This window comes from Cervus elaphus, chromosome 15 (genome assembly GCF_910594005.1).
Source record: "Cervus elaphus chromosome 15, mCerEla1.1, whole genome shotgun sequence".
Taxonomy (NCBI): domain Eukaryota; kingdom Metazoa; phylum Chordata; class Mammalia; order Artiodactyla; family Cervidae; genus Cervus; species Cervus elaphus.
In genome coordinates, this window is record NC_057829.1 from 87,541,833 (window position 1) to 87,561,573 (window position 19,741).

Below are 19,741 nucleotides of genomic sequence, written 5' to 3' on the forward strand. Positions count from 1 at the left end.
TCTTGTTTTCCTCCTAAGATCCTTTGTCCACCTTCTCAACTGAGATTTCTGGTCGACTTCTTCAAAGGGATCAATTCAACTGTTTGTTAAATTATAAATAATAACACTGCATTGAAGCAGAACTTCTTTCTTTCTTTTGAAAAAAGTGATGGTTCTGTTTGCCCTGATCACTAAATTACATATGATTACTTTCATTATAATGGTTATTTCTGATTCCATGGACCATAGCACTAGTCAATTCTATCCTTTGAAAAATAAGTTGATTGGCTATTTTTCAATAGTGTTGGGAGGCAAGAAGTACTCCTGCATTTTGTGTTACAGTCAATTTCATTATATAAAATTTAGTGCAGTAAACTTTATATTACATAATTAAAATACATACAAAACATTAAAGGAACACAGCAATGTGTATACTTATTCAATTACCAAATAAGCTCACATCTGAGTATTTTCATTTAATTGAATTTTTGAAAGCATCTCATGCTGCCTCCCACATCTAAGACGTGTTGAGAGCCTATTGTATAGTCAAAGCTATAGTTTTTCCACTAGTCATGTATGGACGTGAGAGTTGGACCATAAGAGAAGTCTGAGTGCCAAAAAATTGATGCCTTTGAACTGTGGTGCTGGAGAAGACTCTTGAGAGTCCCTTGGACAGCAAGGAGATCCAACCAGTCAGTGCTAAAGGAAATCAGTCCTGAATATTCACTGGAAGGACTGATGCTGAAGCTAAAGCTCCAATACTCTGGCCACCTGATGTGAAGAGCCCACTCATTAGAAAAGACCCTGATGTTGGGGAAGATTGAGGGCTGGAGGAGAAGGGGACGACACGGGGTGAGATGGTTGGATGGCATCACTGACTCAATGGACATGAGTTTGAGCAAACTCCAGGAGATAGTGAAGGACAGGGTACTGTGGCGTGCTGCAGTCCATGGGGTTGCAGAGTCGGACACGACTGAGTGACTGAACAACAGCTAAGAAGAGCTTGTCAGACAGTTCCTGAAGGTCTTGCAACAGAAGAGTGAAAGCACAGGCTTTGGTGATGGACGGTAAGTGAGCCAAGGCAGGATGAGTACGGATATAAACAAATATCCGTGAAGTGCCTACTATGCAACAGGAAGTGTCCTATGCAAGCAAGGGCTGCCTATGATAGCACAGGCTAGATGGGGTTGAGTTGCATGGCAGGAGATGTCTAGGAAGTCCAGGTGGGCTTCCTGGAGAAGGCATCATTTGTTTTGGGCCCTGGTGGGAGAGTGAACCTCCCAAAGCCACTGAGAGATGGGGAGAGGAGTGCGTCCCAGGCTGAGGCACAGCTGGGGTAAAGTCAGTGAGACACGTGTGAACATGTTCTGGGAACAGCTAGAAATCAGTGCAGCTGGAATAGGGGGGCTTCCTTGGGGTAGAGGACGATGGGGCTGAAGAAGGTTGGATCCAAATTGTGCAAAATGGCTAAGTGGCGAAAACAGTCTAAGAGGAGTCGGAGTCAGCCAGATTGGGGTCTGAGATGGAGCTTGGTCTGTGACTGCGGAGGGACTCTGGGTAAACTGCTTTCCCAGGCTTTGCTCTCTCATCCGTAATGTGAGGCGTGTGTTACCTGCCCACGGCTTAGTGAGCATCACACGAGAATGTGCTGAGGCTCTGTCGGTGCACGAGACGCCTCTCTCCCGAGGCAGCAGTGACCGGGAAGGGAGCGACAGCATCCTTCGACGTGAGCGTCTGCAGCCCCGAGCTGCAGCATCGGGACCGAACTCCTGGTGACCCAGCCTCAGCTGCTCTGGAAAGCAGAGACACTACCGCCCGCGCCACCCTCCTGAAAGCAGGAATCGTGATGATGGCCAAGGGTGAAGTCTGACATAGCCTTAGCCTGCCTGGGAGTATCTGTGTGTGTCTGTGTGCAAGAGCATATGTGGAAGCCTGAGTGTGCAGGTGTTAGCGTGTGCATACCTGTGCTCAGGTATTGTAAACCCCCCTTAAAAATGCAACTGTCATTACAATGAATGCCTAGTCTACAGCTGTACCAGCTTCCTCATCTATCTTGTGAATGCTTTCCTTACGTCTGTTCAAGCAAAAAGGTGGTTCCTTACGAAATGAAGCCTACTTCTAACCATCATGCCTGCAGGGGATGGGAAGACTCTTGGCTTAATCCAAAAATGTGAGCCCCCGAGACTCCTTGTGCCAGATTTCTCAGCAGGAACTGAGAGGTGGGGAGTGAGAGTACAGGAGACATGGGAGAGACAGTTGCCTTCCTCCAGGATCTCATGCTCTCTCTGGCCAGGGGGGTGTTTGTGAATCAATCAGGACACGGGGACAAGGCTGTCTGGATGCTCCAGTGGGAGCTAGCCAGGGCTGGACATCCGTACCATCACAAAACACAGCTGCTGAGCTTCTCTCGGGGGGTGAGGGCAGCATCCTCTCCCCATCATTGGCACAGTTTGGTACCCGTGCCCGACGGTGCTGTGGAGCATCCGTGGGTCACGGGGACACTCCTGGGCTAGGGACTCGGGAGCCGGGGATGAGGCACGCAGCAGCGTGAGCAAACACGAGAGAGACCAGGAGAAGCAGGAACGCTGCGCTGAAACCGCGCAACGGAGGGCAGGGCATCTCAGGGAGACACACCGTACAGTACAAAATTAACTTTCGGCCTGAACTTCCCGTTTGACTTGGAGTGCTTTCAAAGGAAGGGTAAGCTCCATGGCTGCGTTCATTGTTATGACCTATTTTCCACGTTGCACTTCGTTCCCTCCATTAAAGAGCTGTTTCCTCTTTAATCCCCCTGTCTACTGGGATCTCCAGGCCTTTCTCTCTCCTTATCTGTCCCCCTTCGAGACTCAAATGAAGAAGGATGACTTGTTTGCTTCCTCCCTCTTTTCTCTCTTCCAGGACGGAGCTCTCCCTGCCTGCCCATCTTTGATCAGCCCTTTTTGAAGCAAAGCAGGATGTTCCTTCTCTGCTTTTCCTCTGCATGACTGTAATCTGCTGGGCTCTAATTAATGTGTCCCCCAGGACGCTCGACTTTTCCTCCACATTCCTAGCTCTGAATGTATTCTGGGGTCACACCATATTTCACTTGATTTTTAATCCCTATTTTCTTTCTCAAACTCTCCCGGGCTGGTGCTACTCCAGTTGCGTCTGTATCCCCCCTCGCAACCGATTCTTCCGCCAGGGAGCAGTTGATCGAATACAGATTTGTCTCCGGTCTGATTCTCCCCTCGCAAGATCACAGAGTTGACTGCATAACTCCGGAATTTCTCTGTTGATGCACGGTCTGCTGCTTTTGCAGCACCAGCACGAAGATCTGGGAAGCTGACATTCTCCGCAGGGCCGTCCCCACGCAGGGGGCTCAGTCAGGCTTCCCACCCGGCCATGGTGCTCGACCCCAGACCACGCAACCCTTGCTCCCAACTTTCCCCAAAACCCTGGCCACAAGTATTTCACAGGATCCCTCTGCCAAACTGTGGTCTGTGCCAGGTACCCGAGAGGGAACGATCTCCAGGTGCCAGAGACAGGAGGTGGGCCACCGAGACTCAGACCCTCTGGGGAAGCTGGTCGGAGAGATGGACCCCTCTGTGTGGGGCCCTGATAGTTACCTGCACCCTTGCAGGGGGGCCCAGGATGAAGGATGCAGAATAGAGAGGCAGCAGCAAGGCCAAGCGCAGAGGGTGGACCTGTCCTACTTAAATATTACTCAGGATGCGCTATCTACCCAGTCCTTCATCTTCATGATTCAAAGCCAGTTAGTTAATATCACTGGTTTGGCCACATCTGTACTCAGCTCACCTGCATCTGCGCTCAGTCAGTTGCTCGTTTTGTCTCCTAATGAGAAGAGGCCCTTTTCATTTTTATGAAGCAAGCAGTTGAAATGCAGATACCTAATGTCCTATTTTTTTTTAACACCAGGAATTGATTAGCATGGAGCCACATGGACAAAAGATAGTCCCCAAATCCTTGGATGCTGAAACACAGCCAATGTACAGGCCTGAGGATGACCTTGAAAGAGAGACAGCCAAGGAAGGCACGCTGCTGGGGGCGCGGGGTGGGGGCAGACAGGGGTGGTCCTGAGGGGGTGGGGGGCACGGGGCTCTCAAGTCACGTGAGGACTCCCGGGTCCTGCGGAGGCGAGGCCCACCTGCCGCGTTAGTGCTTTAGCGTGAGTCGAGAAGCGGGGTGGTCTTAGCTGTGCTTAAGAGCAGAGTTGTCACCATCAAGGTCACTTACCTGAGACCAGAACAAGTGCTGAGACTGACCGTCGAACCGGAAGAGCCTTGCACGCGCCCATGGTAGTAACAGTGACCCTGAAAGGACGAGACAGCCGTTCAGTCACGATGCCGTCCTGCCCACTCACAATAAACCCACCGTCTCCAAACACCTTGCTTTCAGCAACGGAATTCCCTCTGGCATAAAATATTGAACCAGCAGTGTTAATGTTTCATGCCAGCCCCATGTGACCCAGCCAGGATCCATGGCAGGAATATCTGATTTGCTTAAGAGATTATCAGTAGGGTCTTTAATCGCATTCTGGTTTCATTTTCATCTCTCTGAAACCCTTCGGGAAAGCCCTGATGCAGAAGGTTTGACAGAGTCCAGCAGCTGAACAAATCTCATGGCCATTGCCATTTTCCACTCACGTAAATTGTCTCTTGTAATGAGACGAGAGAACCGTATGGGGTATTTAAGCACACTGTGAAATGCAATAAAGTGAGGCCTAAATCTATGCTTAGGAAAACAGAAAAGGAGATGGGACGAAGGAGGGGTGAGGAGAGAGAGAGGGTCCTGGACGAATTGCCCAGTTGGGAGCAGAAAAGCTCTCTTATCAGGAGAGAAAAATAGGAAGGTCTTCTAAGGCAAAAAATCCCTGGGTGATGTGCCTGCAAGATTCCATTTCTTTAATCATGTCACTTGCAAAAAGAAATCACAGCATGGACACCTCCTTAGTGAAGACAGATACCTGTCCGGAATCAAGGTTATTTTATCGTTGAACAAAGCTTACGTTGCAGCCCCAATTAAGTGGCTGGCTGGCTAAGTGCACTCAGCGCTCCTCATTGAAGGCATCCAAAAGCCAGAGGCGTGTGGTCCCCAGCAGTGGGCTGCGTCTTCCAAGGGGTAGGGGAAGTGGGCACTGGAGTTTCACCCTCAGCACACAGCTCCTTCGGTCAGGACTCGCTTTTCCAGGGCAGGGCTGGGTGTCCCGCTGTCCTGCCTGATAGAGACAACGTTCCAAAGACCACCTTGACTGTGCTAAGAAAGGGACTGGAGGAGACTGAGTGGCCAGAGAAATCCGATGATGCCGTGAGAAAAGGGCCACGATGAGCTCTTTGTCGATGAAGTGAGGACAGAATTTGGGGATCATCTGAAAGGCAGCTGGAGGAAGGGGATGGGAGTGCTGCAGAGCCTTTGTTCTTTGGATTTTCTCTCGTTGATTCTGGAAGTCCTGTACATATTCAGGATACTAACACTTTGCTGTTACTATGTGAGAAACGTCTTTTTACCTGACTTACGGTATCTTTTGTTGTACAGACTTTCCAGTTCTCCTAAAGTCAAATTGATACACCTTGGGCATTACTTTAGATGGCTTTCTTCAAGGTTATACAGATGTCCTCTCTTGTTCTCTTCTATTTCTATAGTCTGAGGATTAGCTCTTTAAATTGGAATTCATTCTTGCGTAGGTAAGAGGTTGCAATCTAACTTGCCCCATGAACCAAGAGCCAGCTGTCCTGCACCACCACGCTCCTTTCCTTAGTCCCCTCGTGTATTGAATAACCACACGTGTATCTGGCTCCACCTCTGTTCCGTGTGCTAGTCCACTGAGGCAGACCCCTCTCAGTCCATTCCTGAGCCAACACCACATTGCTTTAATTCCTATTTTTCTATAGGAACACCTTGATGTCAGAGCAAGTTCTCTTGATTGTGATTCCTTTCATGCACCATGAAACCCCCCTTTTAAAAGCATGCTATTACGGGCATTAGGACCTTCTCAGTCTTGTGCCACCATCACATCTAATTCCAAAACATTTTCATCATCCACAGAAACCTCACACCCATCAGCAGTCACTTTCCATTACACCCCACCCCCAGCAACCACTAAACTACTTCCTGTCTCTATGAATTTGCCTCTTGGGTTCATTTCATGTAAGTGGAATTGTACATACTGCGGCCTTTTGTGTTTGACTTCCTTCACTTAGCATAATGTTATCAAGGTCTATTCATGCTGTAGCGTTGAGGTGAGTATTGGTACTTCATCCCTTTTCATTGCTGAATAAAATGACATTTTATACTTAGTCCTGTCCGACTCTTTGTGACCCCATGGACTGTAGCCCGCCAGGCTTCTCTGTCCATGGGATTTCCCAGGCAAGGATACTAGGGTGCGTTGCCATTTTCTTCTCCAGGGAATCTTCCTGACCCAGGGACTGAACTCAAGTCTTCAGCATTGGTAGGCGCATTTTTTTTTCACTGAGCCACCTGGGAAGCCCAAAATGACGTTGTAGGGATATACCAAATTTTGTTTTCCCATTCAACACTTGATGAGAATTTGGGGTGTTTCCACTTTCTGGCTATTTTGAATAGTGCTGCCATGAACATGTGCCTACAAGTTTTTGTGTGGACATGTTTTTTGGTTCTCTTGGGTATATACTGTGGTAGGTATATGGTTATAAATGGGTAGGTGGGATTGCTAGATTTTATGGTGACTCTCAACATTTTGAAGCACTGCTAAATTTTTTTCCAAGCAGCTGAACCATTTTACATTCTCAGTGTGTGGGAGGAATGTGCAAACTTCACATCCTTGCCCACACGTGTTATTGTCTATGCTGTTGATTACACCCGTCCTAGTGTATGTGAAGTAGTATCTCTCTGTGGTTTTGGTTTTCATAATGACTTGAGATGTTGATCATCCTTTTTTGGCTGTGCTGCATGGCATGCGGGATCCCGGTTCCCCAACCAGGGATAGAACCCGCACGCCCTGTACTGGGAGCTCAGAGTCCTAACCCCTGGACTGCCAGGGAGGTCCCCGAACATCCTTTCCTATGCTTATTGGCCATTGGTGATTCTTCTCTGGAGAAATGTCTACTCAAATCCTTTCCCTGCGTTTTAACTGCGTTTCTGTCTCTTCATTGTGGAGCTGAAAGAGTTCTTTCTATAACCTGGACACGAGACCTTATATGATTTGAAAATATTGTCTCCCACTTTGTGTGTTGCTTTCTCACTTTCTTGATGTATTTTGAAGCACAAAAGCCGATCACTTTGATGAGGTCCAAACTCTCTATTTTTTAATTTATTTGCTTATGCTTTAGGTCTCATTTCCGAGAGACCCTTACCCAACCTAAGGTAACGAAGACTTACACCTATTTTTAAGACTTCTGCAGGTTTAGCTCTTACATTTAGATCTTTGATTCACTTTGAATTAATTTTCATAAATGCTTAAAGTAGGGGTCCATTTTCATTCTTCTGCATGTGGGTATCCAGGTGCCCTGACCATTTGTTAGAAATCTATTACTTCCCTAATTTGTCTTGGCAATCTTGCTGAGAGTGAGTTTTCTTTTGATCCTATTTTTCTTCAAAAGTTTCTACACTATTATAGCCTATTTTCTCTCTCAGGTGAATTTTAGAATCAAATTTTAAGCTCTGCAATAATCCTTTGAGTTTTCAGCTTGGCTACTTAGAATGTATAGGTCGGTTAGTCAGGATTTGTAGTTTTCAAATAATGAGATTTTCTATTCACATACATGGTATTTCTCTTCATACAATAAAGCCATTTTTGCACCCTTTGGTCTAGTTTTAGATTTTTTGGGGGATGGCTTTGGGAAGTTTTCATTAGGTTTATGTCTAGGTATTGTATAGATTTGTTGATATCACGACTAGGATCTTTTTTCTGTTTCATCTTATGCGTGGTTATTTTTAGTGTAAAGGAAAGCTTTTTTATTTTTTAAAGTTGACCTTGTAGCAGACATTGCTGTTGGGCCATCTTATCAGCTTAACAGTTTGTGGCATATTTTGGATTTTTTATATTGTTGATTAAACCTACTGCAAACAATGAAAGCTTTGGGGGGCTCCTTTTTGACCCCCATACAATGTAGAGGAGTGGGGTGCCTAGTGTCCAGGGACAGAGGTGGGAGGGGGAACCACCCAGAGGGAAAGCGTATGTACAAAGATGGGTGATGGGGGAGGAGGACGGTTCAGGGAGGGGCCGCATCTGCTTGGCTAGAGGATTCAGGCACAGACGTAGACTCACTGCCCTTCTCCTCCCCCTGGCAAGAGCATCCTTTTCAACCAGCACGTGGCTCAGGAAAGGGTGCGCAAAGGCCAGTGATGGGGGACCCTGCGTCCAGCCAGGCCACAGGCATCCAGACAGCCCACGGGGGACCCCTGCTGCCAGTCTGCTTCTTTAGTTTCCATGGCAAGTACGTTTTAAAAGGCTCCATGGACCCTTGCCCCTCCAGGTAACTCTACCTTTGGGTAGAGTTGGGAGTCATAACAATTCTATAAACATGGGGAGGTTGTGCAACTGGATTGCAGTGCCCCAGGGCATCAGGGAGGAGTGGTCTCCTCTGCACAGGGTTGCGGGGTTCAGTCCTGGAACCCAGCAGGCAGGTGGGAGCTGAGACGACTCAGAAGGTGAAGTGACCCAGCTGGTGTTACAGTTTAGGCTGTCTGGGGAAGCAGCATCACTCAGTTTTCACCTACTCTTGTTGAGGGTCCTGTGCTTGAAATCATTTGCTCCCTTTTAGAGGACTGTGAAATACTGCGATCAGAAATCAAGTATTAGTTAAAAAATTAAAACCCAATTGGTGACAATAGTCTATAATGACTGACCTCTGAAATCTCAAACTCATTTATCCTCAGTCTCAATTTACTTTTTAATAGATTACTTATCAAATGTACTTTCAAATTAAATACCCAGAAATATAAGCTCATTAAAGCATGAGCTGAGAACAAATTAGTATAAAATTAATTTCCAGTTCAACAACGAGGATGAAGCACTGCTTATCAAAGAGGGAGTGTATCCCCGCTCTTCTACACTGGCCCTTAACAACTCCAACTCTTGGTCAGCGCCAGAGTTAACACCTCATTTCTAGCTCTAACATGACTTTCTGTTCACCTTCAGACAGTCATCTAGCAAGTCCGTCTCTCACTGTTGACTTTTACTAGAACTCCAAATTCCAGATCCTCTGTGACAGTTACAATCTTATGAATTTCTTTTTTTAAAACATGATTAACTAAATGTTTAAGCAAATGTGATTACATATTTATAAGGTAGCAAGTCATCATACGGGGCTTCCCTGGCGGCATGTTGGTAAAGAACCTGCCTGTCAATGCAGGAGACCTGGGTTCGATCCCTGGGTCGGGAAGATTCTCCTGGAGAAGGAAACACCCAGTCCAGTATCCTTGCCTGGGAAATCCCATGGACAGAGGAGCCTGGTGGGCTATGGCCCATGGGTTCCCAAGAGTCAGACATGGCTTAGCAACTAAACAACAGTAAGTCATCATAGAGATAAATTGACCAACCAGAAAAACAGACTCATCACACTAGGTGACACATAATTGGTTGGGGAATTCGGCTCTGGGGAGTGGAGGAGATGTCCGTTCCTCTCCCTTTGGAGGGCTTTATGCCCTTTGGCATTTCCCAGGTGGAGGGGAAAGTTCAGGCAGCATCACACGGGGGCCAGTAGTGTCCACTCAGCAAGGCCTCCAGGTGAGTGTGCATCCCCATATCCGAGCACCAGGTTGCCTCCCTTGGACTGATGCCAAGAGGCAGGAACCAGCCAGGTCTTGTAGATTTGCAAACACATGACCTGTTGGACCTGGATGTGGACACACCCGTGAGGGACACAGGCATCCGTCATGCTTTGTAGGTGCCCCCGGGCCTGCTGGTTCAGTCGATCACAATTACCCCTGCAAACTTGCCATTCAGTTGCCTCCAGAGAGTCAAACTGTGTGTCTCTTTCTTTCTATCACACTCATGTCTCTAAGAACAAGACATCATCCTGTCTGCATAGTCATCTTGGCCTAGTTCTGCTGATCCCATACATTCTCTTTCTACCAACAAAACATAACACAGAAAATAGTCCCAAACATGCATAACCACAAAATTACATCTTTTCCTCTATAAAACCTCTAACCATGTATTTTATATACTTATTACTTAACCTAATGCATTTCCCCCCTCCAGTAAAATAAATTCTCCTTCTGTTTAATACTATCAATCAAATAAAATAGCGGGGAGGAGGAATATGGAATAAGAACCCCTGAGCTTGAAAATAGTAGCCCTCAACTCTATGTCGTATGGGAAGTAAAATAAAAATTCTGTTACCCAACTCTCAGCGGACTAGCGAGAAAGGAATTTTATCTGCTAAATTGCTAACAAAAGTGGGCTGACGTTGTGATTAAAAAGGACCTGTGAGCAAACAAATGCCATTAAGCAGTAAGCTGAGCAAAAATTATTTGCAACGTTCTTTTCCTTGGGAACAGGGTAGGGCCTCCCCCGCGGCATGCAATGTGACAAACTGTCTCGATTTAGCATTTGGATCACACCATATTCTAGCTGGGAGGGAACTTCCGGCTCTTAAAGGTCAACCTTCCCTGAACAGATGTGGAAACCGAGGCCCTTACAGGTTAAATAACTGTCTCATGTCACAGAGCTGGTTCACGGCAGAAGAGGGACAAAAAAACCAAGCCTCTCAACCCCAGGCCAGACAGCTTCCCTCCATGTCTTGCTGCTATGAACATGTGCCCTCATGAAGAAAACCGATCCCCTAAAATCCCCTAAAACCTGGATGGAATGCTTTCTCAAGCACAGCAGAGTCTCATCCCCACATCACTTAGGGAATCTGAGGAAAGTCAAGTCATTTCCAAACTCAGAAAGATCTGCAGATGGGAGGGCCGTGACAGTGAGTGAGTGTGTATGCACACGGGCGTGTCTGTGTGTGCACAGGTTGCTCCACTGTGGTCCAGTCTTTCCTCCCTTGTACAGACCTTCAGGCCTCCACAAACCAAGTGTTTGCTTGAGACTAAAACAAGGTGATAGTGCATTCGAGCAAAGAAAAAGTGACCTTGCAGCCCTGTGTGTTTCTGACATGGCGAATGCTTTCCCCTGGAAGCTTCCCTTGGAGATTCCCAGGTGTCGCTAGTGGTAAAGAACCCGCCTGTTGATGCAGGAGACGTAAGACATGCAGGTTTGATCCCTGGGTAGGGAAGTCCCTGGAGGAGGACATGCCAACTTGCTCCAGTGTTCTTGCCTGGAGAATCCCTTGGACAGAGGAGCCTGGCAGGCTACAGTCCATGATGTCCCAAGAGTTGGACACGACTGAAGTGACTTAGCATGCGTGCCTTCCCCTGAGAGTGTGTTGGACAGATTGTTGAGAAGTCAGCACACCCATGCTCTCTGGACCATGTCTGCCCCATCTTAAACCATCTCTGCCCTCAGATATAATAATCGTTGCTCCCAGCTGTAAACCATCTCTGCCCCCAACTCTAGCAAGTACCATGACCATTTAAAAGACTAGGAAGGACAAACCTCAGGGGCCATCACATTACTGTGTGGTGCTGGAATTCAGCACTAGAGAATGCAGCTTACAAAATTGTGTTCACAATCTTTGAGACCACCCTGCAAACTCAGCCTGGAAACAGTGAGTCGGCAATAGTGAGAACGCTGAATCGACCTGGAGTCGGAAGTCTTATGGTTTGAGACGCCGCCTCCATTTCTAATTTGTGAAATGGGATTGACACTTGCTGTCCAGGGTCTTAGGGATCAAATCAATCTGTGAAATGTGTGTCACCGTCACCGATCTGGGATATGACAACATGTACTTAAACCCATTATGCTTTAAGCGCTGGGCTCTGCCAGTCTAGTTCCCTCTGTGCTGGACCCCAGGGGCTCAGCGTCATTTTGCTGAATGAATGAATGAACACGTGCAGGAGAAGCTGACCCCTGAGAAAGCAGAGGGCGCGATTTTCTCACACTCCCGCACTAGCTCCTAACTCCCAGCTCCCAACCTTCTTGGCAGTCATGCAGAACTTTGTGTGGATGGATGAACAGGAGTCGGAGGGGCGTGGCAGGAGACGGCGCAGAGGAGCTGAGGCCAGGGGCCCCCTCATGCAGACACACTACTGCAGAGGCACAGTGTGCCTCCAGCTCCAGGCACAGCTCATGGGCCCCTTTCTTGCCCACAGCTCCCTCTCTCCTTCCATCATCCTGACACCTGAAGGACCTCAGAAGAACAGATGGTCCGGGGGGGTTAAGAGAGGTTGTGAGTCCATCATCAAAGCGGAGCAGTGGCTACCATGGGCTCGCTCCTCTGGAAGCCTGGCTTGTATCTGGTTCATGCTCACATTCCTGGCTGGTTCAAAGCTCGGGCTGAGATTTCAGCCAGGCAGCCTGCCTCCCTGCCTGCAATCCCAACCTCTATACCCACTGCTTGCAGACTGAAGGCTGTCCCAAATCCCCCTCTTCTGATACCTTTAGAGAAGGAGAGTCAGCACACCTGGGGTGCTGGTGGGGATGCACTGCACGTTCCACACGGATTTGGTCTGCCACTGCCTGGCTCCTAAAGCATCTTTGTCACGGATTCATCGTGTCACCTGTGGTCAGATGGCATGTTCCTCGAGGATGGGGACCATGTTCCCTCCCTCCTGCACAGTGCTGTGGGGCACTGGGCCTTCTTCAGTTCCCGTGGGCTTCAGAGCAAGGCGCTCAGCAAATTCCCACAGGGCTCCTGGCCCCTCCCCGTATCCCAGGACAGCAGGCGAGTAGAGCATCCTCTCCCCTCCCTCAGATCCATGTGCCAGGTCTCTCTCTTCACAGCAAACACCAGCCCGCTCCTGAAGCTGCCTCACTAGTTTTATAGACTGAAGTCCATGACAGAAGCACCACGGCCAGGGAGATACAACAGACCCCTGTGTTTGCATCATAGTAGTTAGGAGCTCAGATTCTAGACTCAGGCTGTGTGAATTTGAATCCTTACTAGCTAGGGGCTTGGTCTGCCTACTGAAGCCCTCTGTGTCTCAGATTATTCAGCTGGGTATAAAAATAACATATTGGGAGTGTCAAACAACCAAGGACATATAAAGCCCTTGGCACAATGCCTGGCATAGTGTTGGTGCTGAGTCCATGGCACTGTGGGCATTCAAGAACACTTGTTGTTGAGTGAGTGTGTGTGTGAATGAATGAGCAAATTCATGTATGAAAAGGTAGGGCATGTCACCATCATGGGATTCCCATGGGAAGACTGGTCTCAGAACTTTGGACTTGAGGACCGGGGAGGCATCGAGGAAGCTATCGATGATCTGGGAGGATCAAAATACGAGTGAAACAGGGGATGGCATAAATAGAAGGATGTTCTAGAGGGCTCACGTAGGCAGCAGTGGTGGCTGGAATACATGTAGGAGAGATGAAAAGCAGGGAGAAATTTCAGGTGGCCAGGACATCTTCCAGTTGAGAAGTGAGGAGCTGGGCTGTAGCTGCTGCAGTGTCAGTGGATCAGGGAGGGGGGATAAGACGGCTGAGAAGGTGGAGACCACCATGGGACATGGTGATGACCTGAGGGGAGGGGGGGGCACCTGGGGCCTCAGTCAGCGAGAAGACAGGCAAGCCTGGAAGAGCTGATGAATTAGATGTGTGGAGAGTACACTCCTGGTGGGGAAACTCATTCCATTTTAAAGCATTTTTAAAAGAATTTGATAATGAGCCTAGCTCATTTCCTTATGAGATGGAAATGGTCTCTGCCTTTCCTCCTACCCCCAGAATCATCTTTCACCCTCTTCAGATGGTCTCTAGCTGAGATGAAAAGTGGCTGACTCCCTCATACCCACTTCCAAGCCAATGGTGGAAGATTCTACTCCTTTTGATGGGAAACATTTGCCATGGAAGTGAATGGATGTCCCTCAAACAATACTTTGGATCAAAATACGGGATTTCATGCCTGTCTGATGGTTCCACCTCAGTTAACACTGATGGTCTCCTTTGGACGTCTTGTATAGCAAGTGGTTTCACAGATTTTTCCCATGAGAAACGTATACAACAAATGGAGCCCTTCTGAGTATTGCTCAGGTGCAGAAGCTCAGATCTTTTTCCTTCTCCCCATCTTCATGCCCCTGAACTCAGCAGCCATCTCCTCCTACCCTGGCTCTGGGCTCATCCATGAGAGCCAGCTGCCTGACCTTGCCAAATCTCTGCTCCTGCCCTTCTGATGACCTTCACACTGCAGCCACTGCCGTCTTCCAAAACCTATCCCTGGTTATGACAACCCCTGGGTTGACACCTTTCAATAGCTTCCCCATCTTCCTCTATGACAACTAGACTGTCCCCTCGGCCTTGAAGTCCTACCTATCGTGGCCCCTGTCAAAATACAGGCAATTCCCCATCTCCAGGTAAAACTTGGTATCAGCCAGGAATGTCCTTCCCTTCCCTATCCCCTGGATCATGCTTCCTCAACCTTCAGATCGTGGTTGACATGTTCCTTCTTCCATGAAGCCTTTCATGATTCCTTAGACTAGATTAAGCCCCTTAGCCTGACCTTCAGTGCACTCGGCACAGATTTTATTAATTCAGTCCATGATTCTTGGAATTATGTCAGTCTCCACCCTCTAACCCCGTGTGGGTCTTCTTGTCTGTTTTTATTCTCTGTGGCAGTCATGGGGCCTGGCACTGGGAAGGTGCTTTGTTAACACACACAGAACAGAAGGATGTGTTTGGACCAAAGTGCTGACAACATGTAGGAGACTTTCTGGAGGCCCATTCTGGCCTTCCCCAGCGCTGACTTTTGGGGTGTAAACAGCATAAATGTCACGTGCATTGTCTCCCACTGGCTTTATTAAAAGAGATAATGTAGGACACAATCTTTCCTTAGATGTGGGCAGCAAAGGCTTGAGCCACAGATATTCTGTCCTGTCTGAACAACAGAGACAGAAAAGACAAGGGACCAATTCCAAAATTAAAATCAGCCACTAGTCTGCCTGTCAACCAGCTTATACTGATTGCTGAGAGATTAAATTTAAGAAAGAAAGCTGCTAGCCAAAAAGTGGTTCTTATTTTATATGTAATTTTAAATTTAGTGAACTTCGCTGTGTGCTGACTTGGGGGGAAAGTGGGGTGAGTCAGCATATTTCTTCTTGTTTTCCAGCCTGATTCAATAGAAACAAAATCCCCAAAACTGCATCCCTCTCTTTCCCCCTCCCCACGAAAGACAATAGGAAGCTATGAGCTCCCTGAAAGTGTTTCTGCTGGAAGGACAGGCTGTCGAGGGCTGAGGGTTTTCTTTAAGTAAATGAAACAGTTCACTCATCTTTACAGCAACGTGGCTGACAGCTCAGAACAGTACTCCAAGAAGTGGGGGAAGCCGGCTGTTGGACAAAGGGAAAAGTCATTGTTTTTGTAATTATAAAAGCAACATATGCTTATTGTTTCTGGAGGTTCGGATGTGCCATTTCACCCAGCCTCCAGCTGCTTCTCCTATTGTATACAGATTCAAAGAGTCCACTGCAGATCAAAATACACTATGAATTTGTGTGTGTGTGCACGTGTGTGTGCAAGTATATGTGTGTGAGTGTGTGTGTGTGCATGCTCAGCTGTGTCCGACTCTTTGCGACCCCATGGACTGTAGCTCATCAGGCACCTCTGTCCATGGGATTCTCCAGGCAAGAATACTGGAGTGGGTCGCCATTTCCTTCTCCAGGGGATCTTCCTGACCCAGGGATTGAACCCGCATCTCTTGCGTCTCTTGCATTGGAAGGCAGATTCTTTACCACTTGTGTACCACATTGTGAGGCTGCCTACCTCTGAAAGGGTGGTTTCTACTGCATTCCATCAAAGGACACAACTTAGGTCAGGGCAGAAGTGAGCCTTCCTTCTATCTCTAAAGCCTCATCTCCCCTCATCTCCCTACCTGTTCTTGCTAGCCAAGACTGGGGGGACCCATCTTGGGGAGGCTGGGGCTGCAGAAGACCATTGCTTGGAATATTCCTCAGAGAGATGGGCCAGGCTTACCCACCCTTAGCTGAGGGAAGACAGTAGGGCTGGCCTCCTGGCCATTCCAAGGCAGGGACCCTACCCTCGCCCCAGTCAGCAGGGACCAGAGTTTGCCAGGGCCTGCCCGCTCCTGCCCTCCTTGCCCTGAGAAGATGCTTCCATGGGGAAAAGTGAGGGGTTAAATGCAGGGGGGAGGTGTTTGCCTGTCTGCACAGTTACCTTGTGAAAAGACGAGGAGGAGGAGAAAGGAACTCCCTTTCCCCACCCACTATACACAACAGTCACAGCAAATAGAAAACTACAGAGTGTCCACCAGACAGAGACAACCGCTATCTACATTCCAGCACCTTCGGTCCAGGGTGCTTTCTGAGATGCCTGGATTTACAGTCATCAGCAAGCCAAGTTTCATACACCCCGGCAGTGGCTGGACCCTTGTTTATCAAGTCCCCTATTTGTTCTTCTCTCCTAGCACATTTTTCCCCAAAAGAGATAAAAAGGCCAAAAAATGCCTGAGAATAGGGAATGAGTCAGGAGCTGGAGATACAAAACAAGAAACTATGAAAATTACCTTGGAAGCGTATCTTACAGCCGGAGGATGGTCTGTATTCGACCAGCACTTTCACCATCATCTACCAGTGAGATCTGGAGCACACTAGCCTATTGTCCGGAGAAGGCACTGGCACCCCATCCAGTACTCTGCCTGGAAAAGCCCATGGACGGAGGAGCCTGGTGGGCTGCAGTCCATGGCGTCGCTAAGAGTCGGACACGACTGAGCGACTTCACTTTCACTTTTCACTTTCACGCATTGGAGAAGGAAATGGCAACCCACTCCAGTGTTCTTGCCTGGAGAATCCCAGGGACGGGGGAGCCTGGTGGGCTGCCGTCTATGGGGTCGCACAGAGTTGGACACGACTGAAGTGACTTAGCAGCAGCAGCAGCCTATTGTCAAGTATTTCTAGAATCTCTTTTTTTCTGCTTCTATTTGGAACAACAATTTACTCTGTAAGGAAAGCCTTCATGTTAACTCTAAAAGCATATTTTAAATGACATCGTCTTAGGTGACAAAAAGAGAGAAAGAGAGACAAAGAAAGGTGAATGCATGCTTGTGCATGCTCCATTGCTCAGCTGCGTCCGACTCTCTGTGACTCCATGGACCGTAGCCACCAGGCTCCTCTGTCCTGGGATTTTCCAGGCAAGAATACCGGAGTGGGTTGCCATTTGCCCCCCCACGTGAAGCCAGTGCACCAGAAATTACTTATTTCCGAGATGGGCCCTCTTCTTCTGCGGTCCCCATTCTTATCTTGGATTCCAGGCTCATACACCTATCTCCCCACTGAACACTTTCACTTGACCATCCCACCACAAACTCAGCAGGGACAAACCTGTGTTCACTGTGCCCTCTGCCTTCTAAAGCCAACAACTTCTCCTTCAGGATGCCACTGAGAAACCAATTACCCATCTTAAGCAGGGGGGAGCGCATTGCTGGTGCATCTTTAGTTTTCTTTCCCCTCCCCCATGTTTTCACTCTGGAATTTTTACTGGACCTGTTCTGTTCTCTTTAAAATATTTCAGACTTTTCTCCAACTTTTCTATTATCTCGCATTCCTGAAGGTGCTAATTCTCTCCTTTCCCTTGTCACTTATGCTGGATTTTGCTAATTGTGTGTGCCGTCGTTTTGACTTTGGGTTATCTTTAATAATATTCTTCTTCCTTTTTGTTTTTGACATGGGAACCTTACGTAATCTGACTGGAGAAATATCCCTTGGTTCAGTTCAGTCGCTCAGTCATGTTCAACTCTTTACGACCCCATGGACTGCAGCACGCCAGGCCTCCCTGTCCATCACCAACTCTCAGAGCTTGCTCAAACTCATGTCCATTGAGTCGGTGATGCCATCCAACCGTCCCATCCTCTGTCATCCCCTTCTCCTCCCGCCTTCAATCTTTCCCAGCATCAGGGTCTTTTCCAATGAGTCAGTTCTTTGCATCAGGTGGCCAAAGTATTGGAACTTCAACTTTAGTATCAGTCCTTCTAATGAATATTCAGGACTGATTTCCTTGAGGATTTGACTTGTTGGATCTCCTTGCAGTCCAAGGGACTCTCAAGAGTCTTCTCCAACGCCACAGTTCAAAAGCATCAGTTCTTCAGTGCTCAGCTTTCTTCATCGTCCAACTCTCACATCCATACATGACTACTGGAAAAACCTATAGCTTTGACTAGACAGACCTTTGTCGGCAAAGTAATGTCTTTGCTTTTTAATACTCTGTCTAGGTTGGTCACAGAAATGTCCCTAGAGAACTATTGTCAGTTGGCTTCAGCTTGGCCCCAGGGGATCCCACACAGCTGACCTGGGACCACCTTTGAGGTCAGTACACTGAACAGGAGCCCCGCCCCTATGCTGGTTTTAGAAATTTGGGCACCAGTCCACCCTGTTTCAAATGTACACTTTATGAGGCCAGCTGGGCTTTCACTTTCTCTATTTTTTATGAAATCGTTGTTCACTCCAGGACACCTGGAGACAATTCTCTCTGTTTCCCCTTCTCTGGACTGGGGTTTTCCTAGTCCTTTTTTTTTTTCACAGAGGAAGCACTTCTCTGGGGGCCTAGCTTTTGTGGGATTCTCCACGGCTTCTCTGATGGCTCAGTGGCTAAAGAATCCACTTGCAATGCAGGTGACAGAGGAGATGTGAGTTCGATCCCTGGGTCGGGAAGATTCCCTGGGGGAGGAAATGGCAACTCCCTCCAGTTTTCTTGCCTGGAAAAAAGCCATGGCAGGCTACAGTCCATGGGGTTGCAAAGAGTCCGACACGACTGAGGGACTGACACTTTGACTTTCAATTGCAGACGCCCACTTCTCTTATTCCAATCCCCAAGCACTGAAGCATCGGGTCTTCTCTCTAGGTCTTCTCTCTTCTGAATGGCCTGTTGGGGTATTGACCTCAGTTTACCAGCCCAGTGCTCTGAGCTTACATCCCTGCTTTGTTTCGTTTTTATTTCTTTTATTTTTTAAAAACTTTTTATTTTCCACTCGAGTACAGCTGATTAATAATGTTGTGATAGTTTCAGATGGACAGCAAAGAGATTTAACCACACATACACCTGTATCCAATTTCCCCCAAACTCCCCTCATTCCCAGAGATTTATCTGGCTCTCTCAAGCTTGCTCAGGCATTAATAAAAATTCTTAAATGCTTATTTTTTACCCAAGATTTTCAGGTGCTTTCTTTGGGCATCAGTTCACTCCTGGAAATCTGAAGGTAACAGTTTGGAAGTGCCAAACACATGATAAAGGAAAGTGTTGGCATAATGCAGAGAAGGGAGAGTTTTCTGCCTATGATGGAAAGCCTTTCAGTTTGTGTGAGTGTGTGTGTGTGTGTGAATCACTCAGTCGTGTCTGACTCTGTGACCCTAGGGACGGCAGCTCACCAGGTTCCTCTGTCCATGGAATTCTCCAGGCAAGAATACTGGAGCGGGTTGCCATTTCCTCCTCCAGGGGATCCAGGGATGGAACCCAGGTCTCCTGCATTGCAGGCAGACTCTTTACCATCTGAGCCACCAAGGGAGCCCTAAAATTATTCTTTTTAAAACAAACACCCACAGCTCTTTAAAAACAAGTAACCATCAGCCTTCAGAGGGCAACAACTCTCTTTAATGCCCACATTCACATCTGGGGCTGAGCACAATGGATGTTTGTTACAGGAATAAACAAAATTAACACCCTAAGTTACACAGAAAACTTCAGATATTAGGAAAGCCAAGAGCCGATAAATGTCACATTCCACGAATAACCAAG

At 47.8% G+C, this 19,741-nt stretch overlaps 1 protein-coding gene across 3 annotated transcripts in view; it reads right to left on the reverse strand.

Annotated features, from left to right (window-relative positions):
• The window catches only part of ADAM12 (ADAM metallopeptidase domain 12), a 381,565-nt gene that overhangs the window by 123,450 nt on the left and 238,374 nt on the right, over positions 1 to 19,741 (reverse strand). For all 3 annotated transcript variants that reach the window (XM_043926044.1, XM_043926045.1, XM_043926043.1), the window contains exon 5: positions 4,213 to 4,289. In XM_043926044.1, coding sequence (XP_043781979.1) covers positions 4,213 to 4,289 — 77 coding nt within the window. The remainder of the gene's footprint in view (positions 1 to 4,212; positions 4,290 to 19,741) is intronic.